Source organism: Bombus vosnesenskii, unplaced genomic scaffold, assembly GCF_011952255.1.
Source record: "Bombus vosnesenskii isolate JDL3184/JDL3185 unplaced genomic scaffold, Bvos_JDL3184-5_v1.1 scf7180000013314, whole genome shotgun sequence".
Classification (NCBI taxonomy): Eukaryota; Metazoa; Arthropoda; class Insecta; order Hymenoptera; family Apidae; genus Bombus; species Bombus vosnesenskii.
This window is the reverse complement of record NW_022882960.1, coordinates 4,155,166-4,176,769: the sequence shown is the minus strand read 5'-3', so window position 1 is coordinate 4,176,769 and position 21,604 is coordinate 4,155,166. Positions and strand designations below refer to the sequence as shown.

The following is a 21,604-nucleotide window of genomic DNA, read 5'->3' as shown; positions in this document are numbered from 1 at the left end:
ATACACATGTTTCTCATTTCCATTATTTTATTTTCAATATTAGGCAATATCATGGTTTGTACATTATATTTTTTGTATAGTAGCAAATTTAGTTTTTAGACATGTATTTAGAGCTCTTTGTTTTATACACTTGTTTAGAAAAATTTCTGGTTATAAAAATTCGGTCATAAAATATATCATTTATAATCATTTAACTATGCGATAATAAAGTTAGATATATTTTAATATTGACATCAAAACTATTTACAAAGAAATAAATGTTTATCAATATTAAGCTCTATACTGCATATATCAATATATGAGTAGAATATATCTGTTATTAGAATTGAAAATAATACTGCACAATGTAGGAACTGTATTGAACAATGTACTGTACTATATTGTACTGTACTGAAGGAAAATTGTATATCTTAGAAACTAAACAAAAACAAGAATAATACATATGAATTGCATATTAGTAACTAATGTTTGGTAACATTAAATGCCTTTCAAAAAACTGATTTTATGTTAATGGATAAGTTTATAAGAATGGATAAAAATTACTCACTGATCTCTATTTCTACAAGTTATGTATGTCGCATTGTGAAACGTAATTAGAAATAAAAATATTTTTCAATTTCTCTCGCAAGTATACATACTTATTTAAAAATTGCAGTGTGATTGTTATTATTATTATCTTTCTTATTAATCAAATATCATGAAATTAAATGTTAGTTCGTTCAAATTACATTAACTATTTTCTTATATTTGAACTTTCGTGTTTAAATTCAAATTAATTTGATTGATTAAAAATAGTTATAAAATTACTTATTCAAATAAACTTATTTTTTAATTAGCAAAAATTATTGTTTATTAATTACGGAATTAATTCCGTAAAATTGCATGAAAATGTAATTTTGTGAATTATTGCAATTATATGAAAATGCAATTTAATTAATTATTTACTTAGTCTAGAGATCTCAGTAACAGCCTCATTTGTTTTTCTGTAATTGAAATAAGATTATGCAAGTAATTAAATGATGAAACATAAGAATAAAGAAAGTCAATGACTCAATTACTAAAATTTCTTTCTTCTCACAGTAAGCTATTTAACACTTTGGAAGTACCCTCTATGACAGGGTTATCCTGTTAAACATATTTAACTTAGAAGATATTTAATTATTCCATATCCTCTTAATTTAAAATGTCATTTAGAAACGTATAATTTAAAAAGGACTTAAAAGTATAATCTTCAAATCAGATGCTGTTTCACTATTTTAATTCAGGCATCTTCGAATTGACCTTCCTCATAGCTTGATTGCCTAACTATAGCTCCACATTCTAACATCTTGCTAACTCGTGTCTGAACTCTGCTTTCGTGAAAGTCCGCAGGACGATATATTTCTTGATATGGTTGATAAAACGTCAACGGGGGATAATATCGTTTCTTTGGTTTTCTACATTCTGAAAATAAGATATATCGCTAATTTATATAATCTTTAGTCTCTTTGACACATGATTATAATCACGATATATAAATTTTTCATAAATTAATGAAAATGAAGTATACTTCTTTAAATGAAATTTCATACGTGTTTTAAAATGCATTCGGTTTAACAATCGATACATCCATACAATTTTAATTAAATTCTTATCATGCAAAAAGAATTATTAAGTTCATATAATTTTGTTTTACCGTGGGGATCAAATTCGTCGGCCGAATCTTCCGAAACATACCAACGTTTAGTATATATATCGTCTACTCTGAAATAAAAATAATATTTTAGTAGAAAGAAAATTCAATGTAATAATGTATGATTTATATGTTACTCAATAATTCACATATATAGCTAAGATTTCTGCAAATATTATTTTCAACTTACGAGTTCCAAGAACACTCTGAATTACTATCAGAAGAGCTCGGCAATGGGAAGGTGTTTGAATTATCCACAAACATTTTCAATTTGTGTGCGCTGCGGGATCTACTACCAAGTATGGAATCCATCCAATAATTTCTCAAAACTGCTCTCATATTTTTGTAGCGAGGAAACCTAGGCTGCTATTGATTAAATTCATTAATATAGAAAACCCATAGTAATTTTTTGAAAATAAGTGAAGTCAACTGTTGAATTGATTTTAAATGAAATCTGGCTTCGTTTCACCTACAAAATTGTGTTTCTTTTATACTCTTACCAGTATATGTTCAGTTGAGAAGTAATTTTGTTCTAGATCCATTCCTTTCAAATTTCGAAAGAACAGTACTACTATTGGTAATACTTCAAATTCATTATTGTACAGATCTATATATTCCAGATTGTACAATGATTTCATACTCAAAGGTAATTTAACCAATTGATTGTGACATAGCTTTAACTCTCTTAGGGATGTTAATTTTCCAAAATTCTTAGGAAGAGTTTTCAAGTGATTGTTGTCTATTATTAATGTAATCAAATTCTTCAAAGTACAAATTTCTTTAGGTAAGAAGAAAATATTATTACAGCTTAAGTTTAAGTTAATTAGATTAAAAAATTTATTTATTGTTTTGGGTACTTGTGGAAGCCCTGTGCTCTGTATGTCAAGTACTTTAAGACTACACAGACTTTCTTTTTTATTAATGGGTATAGTTGGGAAATAATTTTGGTAAAGCACTTTTGTATTTCCAAGTACTAACTCTTCAAGATTTATCATTCCAGCGATTATGAATTCAACAATCTTGCTATTGAGATCGCACTGTTTCATAAATAATTTTTTAACATAGCATCTGGATGTCCTCGTTGGCTGATGGAACGTTTCAAATCTTGTTTTATTCAGTGACACCGTTTCAAGCTTCTTGTAGCCGGAGCACAATATCCAGTTTGGAAATGAGGGACAGATATCATTTTCTTCTGCATAAAATGTGGTTAAATTAGTACTCTTGGGATAGACATCTAAGTTTACATAATTATTTTGTGAGAACTCAAGGATTTGCAAACTTTCCATTCCTCTGGCTATACAATTTGGAATCTTTTTAAATTTATTGGTGCTGAGATGACAAACTTTTAACTGATTTAATTTTGCATATGAATTTGGAAGATCCTTTAATTGATTTACGCTTAAAGATAAAGTCTCTAATTTTGATAAATTTCCTAAATTACATGGAACATATTTGATTTTATTTCCAGAAGCCCATAATTTCTCAAGATTATACAATTCACAAATTACATTTGGGAGTGTTGAAAATTGATTACTATTTAAATTTAAAGATACCAGACTCTTTAGCATGTTAAGAGATTTTGGTAAACCACGAAGGCGACTATTGCTCAAATCTAGATCAACAAGTTTTGATACGTATTCAATAAATCCGTTAGGAAGACTGTGTAAGCTGTTTTGTGAGAAAGATACATTTTCAATAATTTCTTTTCCTGTCATATTTGTGATTTGATTATTAGTTTCTTGAGCCGATGATGTTTTTAATTCATCGTCAGAAGACGTTTCATTTGCTGCAGCACTGTCTTTTGACAAATCCATTGAGTCCACTGTTTCTGTATTACCTCTAACAAACAATTCAAAATAATATTTTATATACTTTATATTTATTGTGAACTGTAAACTTTATGTAAAATTATATTATTTACACTATATCTTTGTTACATAAAATTCAGTTAAAACATTTTAACAGGTCAAAATAAAGGTCAAGTGATGTGTATACAGAATTCTATAAGAAAGATATTAGGTTTTTATATATCAACATTTACCTTAACTTAATAGCTAAGTACCTAGTAATATTTCATTTAATTTTAATTCCTAACTGATGTTTCACATAAAAAAAGACACTAATAAACCGAAAATTATAATATACTAAATTGGTTAAGATAGAAGAAGGAACAGATTTTTGTTATATTCAATATAAATATAACCTAATAGAAAGTAACACTTTCAATTACAAGTCTATATAGATTTCATGTTAATATTTCCAAAAAAATTCATTACTATTTAGATACTAATTAAAGCTTGTAATTAGAAAATAAATACTGAAATACCTAACTCAAAAAAATGTTGTTAGTAAGTTTACGAAATTACTAGTCAACAGTAAACAATATAACACGTTTTCACCATTAATTTCTACATATGTCAGGTTAATCACATAGATTACACAGAAAGGTTATTCAAAATTGAATTAACGATCATTTTTGTCATATTAGATAATATTTACGAATAACACACAGTTTTTTAAAAAGCATATGAATTCATTTCGCAAAAGTGTATAAATTTTATAAATGAGATATTAAACTGAAATATAATTTAAAACGATTAAATTGTAATGCTAAAAATAAAAACCAATATATGTATTTATATTGATATAAAATTTTATATTTCTGAATAAAAAGGCTACAAAATAAAAAGACATTTTTTTTACGTAAAACAGGGCTTGCAGAGGCCAGCTCATTTTATTTAGGAGGCTTATATTTCTGTTTTGTACACAATGTATACGTATATATATATATACATACATATATATATATATATATATATATATGTATATTTAATGCGCTGTATACAATCTTTAGAACGTCGTCAAAGTTTTTTTACGTAATATTTTGCCCATATATTCCATTTCGCGTTTCAGTGGTGAGATTTACATATTTATGTCAAACAAAATCGACGCTAGAAACTTCAAATTCTTTTCTTCATAGCTATTTCCAAGTTTCGTCAAAGTTTCTTTCGTTTGACTATAAAATAATCCTTTTCTTCTTCGTGTACAAAATCAAGGAAGTTCCATTTAGAACATTAAAAGATGAATACATGCCGTAGAAAATTGCACCCTGTTATTTTCAGAAATTAAGTACCTTAGTAATATTAACGAACGAGACTGATTCGCTTAAAAGTTCGTTTGCATACCGTTTTATATCGCAAGACATATGAGCGCGTATTTTATGCGTGTTGAAATGTTAGATGAATAGTGGTTGTTCGATCGAGGGAGAATATGTTTCGAAAAATTCCTTTAGTATCTACATACAAGTATATTATGCTTTGCGTGTAATATTCGATCAACGTATCATCTATTTGTTACCGTATTCACAAAATTTTCCCCTCGTTCGTCTATGTACGTACGCTAGTAAAATTCTGTAACTCGTTATCAGACCCGAACAAAATAGCATTCGGAATAGAAACAGGAAGAAATGACGGTCGATTCGTATGTTCAGTTACGATCAATTTTCAAGAAAATACGATGTATCGATTATCGAATGAGAAGCACAGGAAACTTTGCGCGTGATTACTTTCTATTGCAAATACTATTTTTACTCAGTTCCTTTCATTGTTAACGATAAATAATATCATGATCCATGTTCATCATGATACAAAGAGTTCGCGTATGTGCGCCGATCGACTCGAAATGACAAGAATTGTACTAACGTGACATTAAACTACAGCAATAAAATATTAATAATATTAATAATTATATTAATAATAATAATAATTAATAATAATAATACAAATCGTAGAGTAATCATAGCGATAACAATAATATGGTGCGCAATATAATCTAATATGTGGCATAGGAATATGTTTTTTTCTCTTGAATTACGCAATTCTGATCGTGAGTATGAAATTGTAATGGATGGTAAATGTGTATCACCGTTAGCTTCGATCGTTATATTCCTTCGAAAGAGCACAATTACATTTAGAGAACCATGAAAAATATGGCGTGGAACTTCTTCATACTTTCTATCGTTAACGTTAAATTCGGTTTTAAGATTGCACGATATACATATATATTGGTTCTTTCTGGGATTTTTTCAACGAACAAAAACGCAAGAAAGAAAGGAAGTAGAGAAGAGTTAGCATTCATACGTATCCTAAACGAAAAATATCAATTCGCGATAATTTCATTTTGTTTCTTACATACGAAAGGAAGTTCCCGCATTTGAGACTCATCATTGTAAGACAATATATTTCCGTTTCTCGCGACGTTCGTGTCCATTATTTAATCGTATGCTTATATACGTGTGCGCAAACTCTTCGTGCACGTACGTGCCTTTCTGTGTTTGTACATTACATCCGGATTAGTCGTACACATTCAATTATTTCTTAGATATCGTAGATATAACAAACATACTCGCGAGAGGAAAAACTTTCCAGTATGAAAATGTAACGATGAAATCGAACAATTTTTTTGATTATTAGCTGCCATCGATATTTTTCATTAATCTCATACAGTTTTTCAATCCTGAACAATTTTATGTAATCATTGATCCGTAAAATGTTAGTATCGCGTGAAGATTTATGCTAAATTAATTACATAGAGTGATAAATAATTTTTAGGTACTATTCTAATAGTATCTAATTTAATAGTCCCGATTTTAATGGCAATATCCATGCACGATCTAAATTATTTGAAATATCAAGTTAGTTCACGTTGATTTGAGAATTGAATTCGTAGAGATTCTTTCTCTCCGAGTTTAAAGAGAAATTTAGATTTTTGGTAGTTTTGTAAGTATTGCGGTTATAGATGAACAAAGTAGAGGGAGAAGAAGAAGAAGAGAGAGAGAGAGAGAAAGAGAGAAATTCGTTTTCGATTTCTTTCGACTACGACTAAATTTTTTCTCTTTAGATCCGATATCTGCAGATAACTATGATTACAATAAAAATGCAGATAGTTATTAAACGAGATAAAAGACCGACTCTTTAAGTCTATAGAAATTAAAAAAGAATATTAAATTTTCTACCGTTCTACTACTTTCATTTTTTAAATTAGATCTTCGATAAAACTTTTTATTCGGTAGACCAAGAAATAAGTGATTGTGCACTTTTGAATCGAATACAATGTACATAATATATACTCCGTTACATTTGTATACATATCTACATATGCATATATTGTTTCTTACGTTCTTTTTCTTTCGACGATACATGTACAAACGCACAACCGCTGTGCGTGTATACACACGACTGCACGCAAATGCGTATGCAGAATATGGTCACTTATAAAACTCTTTCGTTTAGAAAATATATTTTCATACATACATATATATATATAATATAATTATATATAACATATATATATATATAATTATGTTATAGATAATTTTGCGTATGTGTGTACATATACATAATATATACTACATAGAAACATAACTCAAGTACCTATATATACATTCTTCTTTTTTATATTTACTCGTATCTTATGGTACTTAATCGCGTATATCCTTGAAAACCATTATTAAGTGGATATGATCGATGCTCTCGAAACGTATAATTTTTCCTATTATAGTTAAAAATGAGGAAAATCAAGGAAACAATATAAAAGTGGTGATGCGATACGATGAAATATTTAAACTATTTCTGCTTTTCTCTTTTCGAATGTTTCGTGCTCGGTCAATATGTTAAATGAAAATCATAGCGACACTATTAATTACTAAGGATTTAACATGCATATCACTTTCTTATATAGTAATCGTATATTACGTCAAACAGAGCTGGAAGCTTCACACACACAAATATAAAGTTCGTTTGTATTTAAATTTCGACAGAGCGATATCACTCTTTTATAACATTCTTTTGTGCATGATTTAGGCATCGTAATATGATCTATAGATCGAAGTACATACTATATCGTAACAATTAGAGTAGTCGCGTTTTCTTTTCCTTTACATCAGGAGAGCTATTAGTTTCGTAGAAAGTTAAGGAAGAAATATTTACGAAACTTTCGAATCAAGCATTAATAAAAGGAAGACGATCCGACAGTTTTAACGATAGAAACAGTGAAATTTTTATCAGACACTGCTATAATTCTCTAATATATTCAGGCCATTCGAAACATCACAAATTTATATATTAAGTAGTTAAAACTGACACAAATTCTTAGACATATGTATGTAGCTTGATTTTCTTTTATACGAAGTAATGTCAACGTTTCACTCGAATTATATTCAACCTCGTCAGAGGTCCAAGAATGCAGTTTTAATTTGACAATCGGACCTCTGATCAGGTCAATTGGAATACTGACGAAACGTTCAAGTCATTTTACGAGAAGACGCAGCTCACGTTTGAAGCTTTCTAACAGTTTTGAAAAATCCAGACTGCACGAGTCACGAGGACTATCTATAAATTTCTAATTCTTCTTTTCATTTTTTTCGATAGAAACGCTGATTTCAGCGCAAGGCAAGTATCACAATTTTCAGACGTACGCGTAACATCCGGATTCTCGTTAAATTCGTTCACCTTCGCTAATTTTACTTTCACTTGGTCGTGAAACCTATTCGTTAACTTCAACGCATAGAATTCAGCTATGCACGACGACCACTTTACGCGCAATCGAACAGTAATCGTACGAAAAACGTCGAAAGGAAGCGACTGTTGGCGCTCGAATCGCTAAAAAAAAAAAGTAAGAAAAGGAGACAAGTACAAAAAAAAAAATAAAAGAAAAAAAGAGAAGGAAACATCCTCGAGTTTAAAGCGAAAGATGAAAATCGTGCGCGACTAGTTTCGTGCATCGACCGTGAACATTATCGATTAAATGCATCGCCCGCTCTTTTACCGAAGAGAGAAGCGCAAACTTCGTGGAGTCGATCGTACGAAGCTAGTCGAAGCGTGTGTATCTCGCCTTTCAGCGAGATCTGGTAACTTAAGTCGATGTCTCTGGTCCCCGTTCTCGAGATAATACAGTAAATTATTATATTATCACATTCGTGATTAATATACATCGCATTAATCACCAACGTGCTAATATCAACACACGTATATATTAATATATATATATGTAATATGTATATGTCTAAGGTACGCGTTATTTTTCGAAGTCCGTGTCTTCAGATATACTTACGCCCATTTCTTTCTACTCGATTCAGACATTAAACGGAGCCCTTTGCTTTTTCGTATATTATTTTCGTTACTATTCTCTTACTGTTACTACCACTAATATCATTCTCCTCTTGTCATTTTTATTTCTATTAACAATTTACCCACTTGCATAGTTATTGACACGAGAATCGCTTAAAATTTCTCATTTGGAATTTTTAAACGTCATTGCGTTCCGATCAAAATCATTTGGCAATAGTAACAGAGAGTTTTAAAGGAAATATTTTAACTTTCGAAGCGGTGCGTTCCGTTTGATGCGTAAACCGCGTTAAACGAACCGAATATATTTTTTTTTTTACCGCGGTCACTTCCATCTTTTTCGTTCGTTGTTGCTCTGCAGCGGTCAACGGCTGTCGTGTGTCGTCCTGTTTCGATCGTCTCTTCCGGAGATGGCTCGTTCCGGCCCGTTCCGGCCTGACGAACGTCCCCATCGGTTTCTATTCAACTTGCAGCCCGTAGACGATTACCACAAAGAAACAAAAAAGTATTTAGCACAGTGTCGCGTGTTGCACGATGTGCAACGAGGTTCTAATACGAAATTCTATCACAGTTTCTCACACTTTATATCTTTTTATTTTTCATCGAGTCGCAATCTGATCGTTTATCGTTGTCGATGCGATCCGATCTTACGGCGTCGACCTCGAAATCCTTCAAATTCCAGCCAAGCATCGTGCGAATCTTCCAATCTTCTCTCGAATTATCTTCTTTCAAACAATCGCGAATCTCAAGCAGAGCAGTAAAGCTCGCTCCCTTTCTATTTCTTTCGATCGTTTCGAACCAACTAAACTATCTCGATGTTTGCTCGTTCCTCGTTTCTGTTCGGATACCTTTGGCACGTGATTAATACATTGAAAATGGGCACAACGATGGTACGGATCCGTGACAATCGATACAGTCTCAGCCACTTTGCATCGGTGTCGCTTGTGGTCGAAAGATCGAGGTGTTTCAAGGTAACGGGCCGATGTCACCGGAAAAAGGAGGAGAAAAAGTTCGCGACAAAGAGAAAAGAAAAAAAAGAGACGAAGAAGCAGAGAATTCTGCAGCCGGACTGGCCGTGAAGTCAGTCTTTTTTTCTTTTTCTGTCATCCTCGCACCTTGTTGGCCTTCGAAAGATCTCCAGAGGTCGACCTTGGACGGATCATTTCGTAAAAGCCGAATTGCATCTTCTTCGATAAATCTCGAGTGGCTATTTAACACGATCGTTTCGACGACGATGATTCTCTCTTAGCTTTCCCGTTCCTCTTTTACTTAGGTTCGATGAAGCCTTCTTTTCTTTTCTTCTTTTTCTTTTTTTCTTTTCTTGTCACTGTCGTTATCTATGGATTTCTCTTTTCTTTTTTACTCCTTTTAATTTACGAAGCTTTAAGATTCATGGCCGATTCTTTTTTTCTTCACGGTTCGTTACCAGAAGACAGCCTTAAAACGAAGTTTAGCTTCATCGAACTGGGATTTGTCAACGAGGATCGATCATTTTCGCACGCAATTGGGCCAGCTACGGTATCCTGCGCTCTAAATCTTCATGAAGTAGGCTATTGTTGTTAGTTTCGTGCATCGATGCTGGAGATGCTTCTTCCGGTTGTTCACCGCCACTTAATTCTAATTGGCCTGTGCTGTCGCCGCTGCTAGAGCCACACTCGCCATCGACGAATCTGAAATTCAATTGTCTCGTGTTATTTTAATTGCTCTCTGTTTTCGTAACAGCCCCTTGCCCGCCAAAGGGATTTCCAGACAGAGCGTATGACGTACGATTGGAATGTAATTATCGACATAATACAATTGTTCTGTTGTAAATTTAGTTAACTCCATATCGAAGCTGGTATTTATAATTGCTTTGCTAATTATCATTGTAGCTGTTATTGTTTCAATGTTATTTTTAAACTTGTTGCAATATTCTCGAATATTTTAATAACATCGCAGCATATAATTATAGTATTTAAATAGTTCTCCGGACATTTAATCACACGTTAGATATCAGAAGAATATAACGTACACTACCGTCTATAAATATCTAGCGCAAATCAATCAATAGGACGATATTCTCGATCGAAAAACATTTTCCTATTATTAATTCTTCCTTCTCTTCCCATCTATGGAATCAAACGTTCTGCAAAATTTAAATCGTAACCAGGAATATTTCTGTACTGTACAAGTTCTTTATGTATCTGTAACGAGTAGCTGATACTTTACAAAATCTATATAAATGTTTAGAAAATGGTTCGAGACACATATTTCAATTGTTCGAAGACCCAAATACCGTACAAATGTATTTGATACGTCAACTTTCATAAATCTTTAATTATATCGCTCTTTCGTTTATATTAATTATTATTAACTGTTATTTCGATCGATATCTGCTAATTGTATATGATTGCTCGAGATAAGATCAAAGGCCAAAATTATATTAAAGAGTTCCATTTCAAGCGTATTTTATATCTTTGTAATAATTTGGAATTGTTCAAGTATTTATGGACGGTAGTGTATTCGATATAGCAATATTTTTTAACGACCAAAGAGCTGAATAGTTCTCTGTGAAATGCAAAACATTCGAGTGGGCGATCCTATTGATATTTCGAGTAGTGCGTGGCTAGTGGTACTAGCTAATTTACTTTCTATTTTACAGAGAAACAATTTAAACGCGTTCGCTAGTTTAAATGTCTCGTGTATGTACATATTTGCAGTTTTCGCGTTCAATCGATTGAGATATAAAGTTCATGGTCTTTCGAAGTCTCTAAAATGAATATCGTATACGCAGAGTGAATTATCAGAAACAAAATATTAAAGTGTTTTATTTTCTTTATAAGAGATACAGGGAAATATTAAGAGCAACGTTTAAACGAAGCACAAAGTGCTCTTGCTTGCTTTCGAAAGGTCTATCTCTTTCAGACTAAAAAATAAACTAAACTATCGTCGATATTTTATTAGAAATAAAGTTATACTTTTCTTCTCACTTTTGTAAGAGAAAAATCTCACGATAATTATTAACACTTACTTCCTTTATTCGTTAAAAAGGGTAAACAGTGAAAATAATAACGTACTAAAGTAATAAATAAATAATAAGGAAAGTCAATAAAAAATAGTTGATTTAATCAGAAATAAAAGCTTTGAAATAAAATACTAGCGAAAAAAGAAATAACATTTTACAAAGTTATTTAACTTTTATCTCAAGTACTTATTCGGATATCTTTAATACGACGAGAGATAATTATGCGTTTTATTTCTGGTGTATTATTCCGTGTATTTACTACTCTCAGTCCGATAGATCTTGTAGCGTCTTAAAGGGCATTTTAAAACATTTTCAGTAGACAGAACGCTAATCGAAAATTCGATGATATTTCCAACAATTTACGAATTACGAACAAGATTCGATAGCTTTGCATTGTGACGATATCTCTCCTCTCGGAATAGAACAATTTCATTAAATCGAATTATGTTTAAATCGTACTAAATTACTATTCCTAATTTGCGAGCATTATATATACCATATATAACGTATCTCATAGTTTATTAACGTTATTTGCATGTTACGATACGACGCTGCTTTCAGACGCAATGAATCACAATGCAATTAATTACCTTGGCCTTGTGACGCTCACACGAGAAAGAAAAAAAACGTAAGCACGAAAGAAACAGCATCGCGTCACTATCTTTTGTTTTCTTAGTCAATGTACCGTTGATGAGGCCTGTTTTTGTGGCAAAGACAGGCTGTTGGCTCTACTCCAACGACTGAGAGATAAATCGAGTTGTCGTGATTTAACGCGGTTACCGAAAACACTTTCGAATTTCTCTTCGTTAATTATTCCGGATTTGGGTACGAATTGTACGATGCTTGCGAGAGATGTCTTCTTTTATTGAACACGCGACAGAGGCAAGAGGAGGGGGAGGGGTGGCTCTGTAAATTATGGATGTTAAAAAAATCGAACTCGTTCTCGATTTCACGCTAAATATTTATTGGCGAATTTCTTTTAAACGGTCATCTTTTAAAATTGTGAAACGAAGTTTGTACATGTCGACCGACCAACTTTTGATATTTTCCAATATTTACTGACACTGCATTACAACCTCGATGCCTATGATGCAATTAAGCTGACACGATGCCACTATCTTGCCCGTTATCTTACAATGTTATCTTATAATTTCGATGTTGACCAAGTGTTTTCCCTCGCATCTTTCTCGCTTTTTCTTTTTCCTTTTTCGCCAACGATCGAACAAATCTTTGTGTCATCGCATCGAACAATGTCCTGAGCAATCCTGAGATTGTCGATGGAACATCGATCGATCATCCGAGGAAAGGAAGAGCAGAAAAAAAAACAGAGAAGCATTCGATTTTTGTATATTTGCAAAATCGATAAATTTCGCCGGAGAAGAATTTCAAAGTCAAAAATTAAGCAAAGCGTTAATCGGTGTTTAGTTTATTCGTGGCAGAAGGAAAGATAATGCCAGTAAGACGAGTATTCCGACAGCGGATAAAGCAAAGGTCGCCGATAAAATTGCTGTCTTTGCTTTCGAATGTCGATTCGATATCGGCGAATGTTAACGTTAATAAATAATAACGAATAATATTCTATTTATCTTGAACGTGGTCGGCTAGCAAATATATATATATATATTTATATATATACAGGGTGGTTGGTAATTGGTGGTACAAGCGGAAAGGGGCTGATTCTACGCGAAAAAAGAAGTCGAAAATATAGAATACAAATTTTTCGTTTGAGGCTTTGTTTTCGAGAAAATCGACTTTGAATTTTCGCTCGGTACGCGTGCACTTTATCACGTCTCGTTATAACGGATCTCACTGTAGATTTTTAAAAAAATTAAAAAAAAAGAAATTAAAAAAATTGTTATTTTATATTTTCGACTTCTTTTTTCGCGTAGAATCACTTCCTTTCCGCTTGTACCACCAGTTACCAACCACCCTGTATATATATACATACGGAAAGTTCGAATTCGATAAAACGCGAATCCGATGTTAATGAAGACATTTCGATTGCACCATTTAGGGTTCAGCGAGCGCAATCGCCGTGAAATGTGAAATTTGTGGCAACGAGTCGCAGTACGATCGGAATATAAATGTTCATGTAACTAATTTGCTTGGTATGTACAGCTTCTATCGGAATTAACAACCACTGCTCGCTGTTCGTTTTGCAAGTAGAAGATAATGTCACGGCAACGGATATTTACAATCAATGAAAGAAGGTCGGGGGAATTCGGAGATTAACTGATAGAGAGGTTTGTAAAATCCTCATTCGTGTTGAGAAATCAGAATTTCCTGAATGCACTTGGAAAGACAGAAAGTTTGTGTCATTTTTATAACGAAATAAGCGAAATGAATATTTTTAATCGATTACTTAATGATTATCTTATTTGACCTTAATTGATTCATTTTTGATGGTAGAACTATAAATCGTAGCAATATAATTGTTCTTCATTTTGATCTTTATCTTCGTATTTATGAATATCTTTTGATATTCGAAACGATATTTTCGGCTGCATCTTTATCGCTTTATAAAATGATGTAATGAATTTCATACATAACGTACACGCGTTAAGAAAAGTAATTCACCTGATTCGAATTTTTGACGAGTATTTCACGTGTTCGAATTTAACCGTATAAAATTCTTACTTTAATCTCTGTCTTTATACAGTCTTCCTATTTTTGATAACGATTAAACGACCATGTCAGATTCGAGTATTTGTAACACGGAATTAAGCCATTTAAATTTCGCTAGAATAATTCCTGTTTCATTACTCATCGAGAGCATACAACGGAAGTTTAATTTACCCAGAATAACTATTTATAATTTATAATTATTTACTTTACTTACAATTTACTGGATAGGTACTTATGTATATTAAACTGTATCGTTAATTATTTATTCGTAAGTTTTTAATAGAAAATTTATTCTTACTGCATACGATCAAAACTTCCTACGGAAATTTCAATGAAAAACCATATGTATAATAATGTCACGAAGAAACTGATCGTGTCTTTGTTAATGCCGAGACTATATCGATACAAAAGATTTGACGTATCTGCTAATAATTTGTTAAATGGATTCAAAAGAAGAATGCTGTAACCCTATTTGAAATTATATCGTAGTCTTCGATTAGTGGGATGGAATGATAAACAGGAAAGGAGCAAGATATTTGGAAATATGTAAGTATGCGAGTGCAACGGACGAGAAAGCATCGAGGCGTTGAAAGAACGGTGAAAATAAAGAAAAAGCGGTGCATCTTTGACCGTTTAATGGCAATCGGACGTTGTACTCTAACTCGGTTACATCGACGTACACGACATTCGAAACGCCTCTTGCAAAAGTCGATTATTTAAAGAATTTCCAAATCTCACCCACCAACGTGTGATATTTGAAATTATCGTTGAACCCATCCTATCGAATTGCCCTAGATACAGAGAGTCTCGTTTTAAATTCCAGATTAAGGAAACTCTAAATAAAAGTGTCAACTGCTTTGATGACCACAGGTTTTCTTTCTTCTGAAAGAACATAACAAGATCTAATCCTCGTAATATTTTCAATCTTTATTATCCTCACTGACTATACGCAATTAACGCGATGTTAAAACATATAAAAAAAGAAAAAAAAAGGAAAAGAAATGTGTGCATTAAAACCATGCCTTCGACTTGAACCGCGAAAATCCATTTAATAATTAATTGAAATATAAATGAAGTACATACATATAAAATACAGAATTCTTACGATATAACAAAGGAAGAGTACCAAAGAGAAATATTTTAACGACTGTTCTACTTTTTTTTCTAACGTATAGAATGTGTCCAACGTGACACACAAGCTGTCGTTACACTAGAAACTAGAAAATAAGTTATTACGCTTCGAGTGGCATTTTAAAATACGAAATTTGAATATCTCTACGGGCATTATCTTTATCAACAGGTTACGTTTACCGTGGATTAGCACTCAGGTAAAACATAATCACGCGATAGTCTCGAAGTTAACCAAGTGTAATTGATTTGCCGCAGAGATGTCTTATTTTCTTTTATCGATAATCGCGATTCTGTCCTTCTGCTTTCATTTTTATCTTTTTTTTCTATTATTACGTACATTCCTTTTAAACGAACTCGCGTACGAATTGATAAAACTACTTACGTATACGGTTGCTCCTCGCCACGCATTTCACATATGACGTTTGTCAGGGCCATTATGTAATTCTTGGCCAACGTAAGCGTCTCTATTTTGCTGAGTTTCCTTTCCATTTTTACGTGTGGTATCACTTCGCGTAGTTGCTGAAAATGATAACATTATTCCCGATAAAGTCGACACTTCAATTACAATTGAAGATGTGTATGCCAGAGAAGCCGTATTTATATCGCAGTGAAGATTTCAGAAAAGATTAATAAAATAAAGACACGAGTAAGAATTTATCCATAGAAACCATTTAAACATAGAAAAGTTCCTTGAATTTTTTTATTCTTACAGGGTGTTAATAAATAAATGACATTTGATAAGCTGTGATTTTAGACGATGAAGTAAGTTCACGTACAAAAATGTCGCTTCAAACCTATTTTTCAAATTACCATTCGATTTTACGTTAGAAGTATATTACTAAATAATTATCACGCAGGTTAATGAATCAGCTAACGAACTTTCTTCTCTATCTCACTCATAGTCCATGTTTTTCACTCTGAGGAAGTAAATGATAATTGGATTCCAACTGTCATCAAAGCAAGAAACGCGAAGTGCGAGTGAAATAGAGAGAAAGGTTCGTCAGTCGATTCCTTCCTTAGCTATCGGTATATTTCTGGCTCTAAAACTAAATTCTTTATAATTTGAAACGATAGTTTTGTACATGAACGTTTTTCATTCGTTCAATATTCTTCATATCTATAATCGTATTATAAATATTCAAAATGTTCTCAACACCCTGTACATGTCTACAAGTTTCTATGTCTTACGATATCCATATCTCGTTGTCTGTCTATTTCTCCTCGACCTCTTTGCGGAAAGATGACTTTTGCATAAGGCGATGCAACGAGCTACCATATGAAGTTTACAACTCTGGATTCCCTTATTTCACACCCCACCGCGCGTCTCCGCCCTTAAATAACATCTCAAGTACTACACGAATCGCCCACGCTCACGGCAGATCCGGCACTGACTGGCAACATCTCCTAGATATTACGCTTCTATTATTCCGTTGAACGGAGTATTGTGCGGAGCATGGAAGAAAAAGCCTTTGGGGATATGAAATAATAAGATCGTATTGGAACGAGGTATTCGAAAGGATAAAGTTAGCGCGTTCAATACGTGGTTTGAAAAATGAAATTTCCTATCGACTTAAGTAACTGTGCTTTATTATATTGGAAATAGAAGTTGAAGATTTTGTAGTTTGATAATATCGCGAATTGACGTGTAATTTTTTTCAAGATAAAAAGATACGAATTCAAAGATTGAATTGAATTTGAGTACTTTTCAATATATAGCGTCTCATTGTTGTGAACGTATTATGTGCGTTGTAATATATCATGAATATAACAATTCGTTAGAATCGACACAAAATATATATATATACAATAAAATAAATAAATAAATATATATATATTTATAATATATTATAAATACATTATTTTCATCATAATCAACGATTACGCTATAATTGTAAAAGATTTTGATAACGAGTATTCAAATATATATCTATCTTTGTGAGTTAGTGTAAATTCAGATTTTCAGATTTCCTACGATTAACTTTCAAACGAGTAAATTTACCGTGGACATTTATTGTTTTTTTTAGAACGATTGAAGTGTGTCGTGAAAAGCTGCTCACGAATCGTAGCTATTTTGTAACGCGTGGAAAATTACCTCGAAAGCGTCATTTAGGGAATGCATTCTCATTCTTTCTCTCTCGTTGCTCTCGAGCCTCCTCAGGTTCCTTTCCCGCGCAGAAATTCCACTTTTTCGTCTTCTCGTCGTCGGTGGTCCTCCGCGATTTCTTCTTTTCGCTTGTTTCGGGCTCCTCTCGCTGCCACTACTGTCACTCTCCTCACCCACCTTTTTAATCGTTTCGAAAAGACTCATTAACTTATGTTCGCTCCTTCCACTATTCTAATTACTTCGCTAATTATTTCTCTTTCTTGTTCCTAAATTAGCAGGGAACAATTCCCCCGGATTGACTATGAGTATTCCAACGACGAAAGCAAACTTACGAAAGGTTTATGGAATTTACATGTACGATCGATCGATGGAAGAAGATGTTAGAGAAAAATTAATTTTATTTGGAATATTCCTCTGAAGTGACCTCTGTTTACTTTTAGTAAGAAACGCTGATTACAATGCCGATTAATGAAACTGTGTTCTCCATTTTTTTTTCCAAGACGTATCAGAGGCGAAACTTCTCGCATTGATCCTCGCATTTCATCGATGTACTTTCATTATGTACAATATAATCACGGAATTATATAACGAGTCGTATTCTAATATCCTCTGGAAATTCAAGTTACTCGTAATGTAACAGATAAGATTAAGATTGCTCTGATATCTATAATATAATTTTATTTGCTGCTACACTTACACGTATATTCTCTGTACAAACTACGATGATACGTAATTAGATTCTCGCTTGGAGTCCTTTTTTCGAAAAAAGGCAATCGATAGATACATTTACTGGTGATATTTCCTGCGAGTATAGCAATCCACGTATCGTTTCAATATTTCATTTACAAGTTAATTGTCTTATCGTTATTTATAAAGAATAAGTACACGAGTACTTATTTCCGTATATCAGCTACGTTAATTGAATTGGAACTACAACAAACGTTATCTCTAATCAATCAAAAGAAGATAACGCAAAATTGCTGCACCTGTACGGCTCTTCTTGGAAACAAAATTATTGTGAAATTGTAGAAACTATGTTGTACGTACCGAATCTTAATCGATGATAATGAGAAATATTTGCAATTTTAGATTTCACTTGAATATATATTATTCTAAATATATCCTCCTTGTTATCTCTGTATATGTTGTATGCTTCTACAAGAACTAAAATAACCTGTTCAGAGCGTTTACAAAGCTCAGTACGTGATAACTTTATCTTTGTATTTTCTTTCACGCGTAACTCTCACATGTATGCAGTGATCATAGTTTAACTGCATAATATACGCATGTATTGTTTTAATGGTACAGACATATTAATAATTGACAATTTATCTTCGTATATTATTCATCTTATCCTGCTGTCGTCGACGAAAAATCTGTTCATTTTTATGAATGACTTTCCATATAATAAGCGAGGTAAAGTTCTTGAATTTGTAATTAATCTCGAACCTCAAAGACTCGATACTTACTTGATAAACTTTATCAATCGATGCTGTAACTACATTAAGGTAAATCAATCCGTATAAATTATTAAATTTCATATTGTAACAAATCATACCAAGAAAATATGATATACACCATGTGAGAATTTTTATTCATTATGCTTTCTTCACAGAATTTTATCGTGTCCTTATGTTTACTCTTGCACAGTACCTTGGAAAAAACTTAAAAATATTGGAAAACACGATTTATGCCGATGTTTTTAATCATCAATGTACATGTATAATTTGTTGTGTACATTCATACAACTTTTTCACGTATTCTCGCATTTTTACTCCTGCACAATGCCATAAGAAGTGCCCAAGCGCAAAGAAACGAGTAACACAGGCTATTTTAGTTTGAGTAGAATTTAATTTATCCGGCCTCGAAGTGCCTCCGCTAGCACGTCGGACTTAATTACACCGAAAATAGAAGAAAAGTCCTTACCTCCGCGCCAACGACATGGTGGCGACTTCGTTTTCCGGTAAGCGAATCGACGGAAGCGTCGTCTAGGTCGATATACATCTCCTGATCGCAGTCTTGATCGCTACCCGATAACCTCTCCAGGCTTCGCATTATCCTGAGGAAAGTTACGCTTTGGACCCCCTGTAATCGTACACGGATCTAACATTAATCTCCGTTTAACGTTTCAAAATATTTAAATACCGCTAATTCCATCATTGATATTCACCGATTCATCGTCACTAGAGTTTCAGACGTCCGGTTCTCCGATTGTGTTCCGGTAGTATTCGTAGAAAGTATCGCGAAAGGAATCGATAATTTTGTCGTGCAATTACGTTGCTAATTGCTGTGTCTAAGTAAGTCGTCAGTTGTTAGTCATTAAGAAATTCGTTCGACTACATTGGATTTCAGGTGAATCAATTCATCTTCTTGACTTATAGCAGGTCATTGTCTTTTTTTCTATGTAATCGTATAAGCGGTTTAACAGAGCAATAAATGATCTTCTCGTGTATGTTGCTGTATAATGGCTAAGCGTTTGAGCAAGTCGACTGTTGTTAGTCATTAATCCTATGGTGCACACGTGGACAAAAATCACATCAGTGCACACGTGAAGAAAAATCACATCAGTGCACCGTTGGGCCCGTCGACAGGTCTATTACCCCTACCTCTTTAGCTTAATATTATTCTATAAGTTTTCACGTGGAAAATAATCGTAAAGATTCAAGGGTATATATATTTATTTTATTAATATCAACAGTCCAAAATATCTTGGAAAAAGGATATAGTTAAAAGAATGTATACTTTATAACGTGACATATAGCATAGGCGGCCTCTTAACCTCAAGGTGTGTTCTATAAGGTTAAGAAATATTCGTTGGGCTACATCGGATTTCAGGAGAATCGATTCGTCAGATAGCAGGATCTCAACCTTTTTCTACACAGTATGACACGAAAATATTTGGATATTTATATAAAACATTTTGAAATTTCATTAGCGTTATAATAAGACATAATTATCACGGTTTATTTGGTAATATTTGAAACTTTGAAGATGCACAGGAATTAGAATTGTAATTTATACTTTTAGTAATGTATATTAGGTCTTTTGTATTTTGATTTATTTAGGTTTGCAGTAAGCAATTTGTAACTTCTATACACATTTTCAGACTGGTGTGAAATTTTACCAATCTACGTATATACATAATCACCATAGACTGTTTCATTACGGTGCTAATAAAATTTCAGACAGTTTCATATAACACGTGTAATAGTAACATTCTTAAAAAATTTTCGTCGATAAGTGTTCAAATATTTTCGTAAACCATCGTAAGTAGTTTAACAGTTCGACGCGTAACCGTGTTAACTCGATATCAATTATGAAGTGGGTAAAGCTAACTGTGAATTCCTGTAAGTTACGAGAAGACAAAGGTACGCAGTAAGAATTTCGATAATTCGTTGTTGCAATAGCCACCGATCCGTAGTGTCAACTAAAGGCAAGCACGGTAAATGTGCAACGATATTGCGCGTATATTAACAGTTTCTAAAGAGAAATTCTAATTTCGGTATCAAGCATTCGTCGAATTCCAAGCGTACCGAAATTCTAAACTGTCTGTCTATCTTTTTGATCGATCGAAAACGCATGGAAAACTACATAGAAAAATTTGAAAGGTCTACAATGTCGAACTTTTAGAAGGAGATCAATGGGGAAGTACAAATGTAAACAGTGGAAGATTGCCATAGCAAACAGATAAACAAACTGGGGAATCTCCCGATAATTTGAACGGATGTATGTATAAACATTTCAGGACAATCAAGAACCACTCGCACGAGAGACGTGCACGCAAACCGAGAGATAATCGAACTGGGATATCCCGTTTTCCCTGACTCTGCTTGATTCAATGCCAAGAATTCTTCGCACACAATTACGTCGTTCGCTGTGCTCTACGATCTGCGATTAAGTAATTGTGTGTATCAACGCGACGACCCGGCGCGACGTATGGATAG

At 32.9% G+C, this 21,604-nt stretch overlaps 2 protein-coding genes across 5 annotated transcripts in view; both read right to left on the bottom strand.

Moving 5' to 3' along the window:
* Positions 1 to 995: 995 nt before the first annotated feature.
* On the bottom strand, positions 996 to 3,907 carry LOC117235007 (leucine-rich repeat protein soc-2-like). The gene is made up of 5 exons (XM_033496625.1): positions 3,735 to 3,907; positions 2,173 to 3,511; positions 1,863 to 2,038; positions 1,676 to 1,743; positions 996 to 1,443 (listed from the first exon to the last, which is right to left on the bottom strand). Exons 2-5 carry the CDS (start codon positions 3,484 to 3,486, stop codon positions 1,262 to 1,264), a joined length of 1,740 nt encoding a protein of 579 aa, XP_033352516.1. The 5' UTR covers positions 3,487 to 3,511; positions 3,735 to 3,907; the 3' UTR covers positions 996 to 1,261.
* Positions 3,908 to 4,305: 398 nt separating this feature from the next.
* Positions 4,306 to 21,604, bottom strand: part of LOC117235009 (class A basic helix-loop-helix protein 15-like) — a 288,550-nt gene continuing 271,251 nt past the window's right edge. For 3 of the 4 annotated variants that reach the window (XM_033496629.1, XM_033496628.1, XM_033496627.1), the window contains 4 exons: positions 19,587 to 19,745; positions 17,649 to 17,837; positions 15,939 to 16,075; positions 10,193 to 10,466 (listed from right to left, as the gene is read on the bottom strand). In XM_033496629.1, the coding sequence (XP_033352520.1) occupies positions 10,310 to 10,466; positions 15,939 to 16,075; positions 17,649 to 17,837; positions 19,587 to 19,715 (612 nt within the window). In that variant the 5' untranslated portion in view covers positions 19,716 to 19,745 and the 3' untranslated portion in view covers positions 10,193 to 10,309. Of the gene's footprint in view, positions 10,467 to 15,938; positions 16,076 to 17,648; positions 17,838 to 19,586; positions 19,746 to 21,604 lie in introns of all 4 variants that reach the window. The other variant, XM_033496626.1, reaches the window with a different exon arrangement.

Bases quoted from the DNA above. Each gene is read 5' to 3' on its own strand.
- LOC117235007 (XM_033496625.1), bottom strand. From the start codon at position 3,486: ATGGATTTGTCAAAAGACAGTGCTGCAGCAAATGAAACGTCTTCTGAC. The intron at 2,039-2,172 runs GTAAGAGTATAA...TTTAATCAATAG, and splicing joins TCTCAACTGAACATATACTG to CAGCCTAGGTTTCCTCGCTA. The intron at 1,444-1,675 runs GTAAAACAAAAT...TCTTATTTTCAG, and splicing joins CGACGAATTTGATCCCCACG to AATGTAGAAAACCAAAGAAA.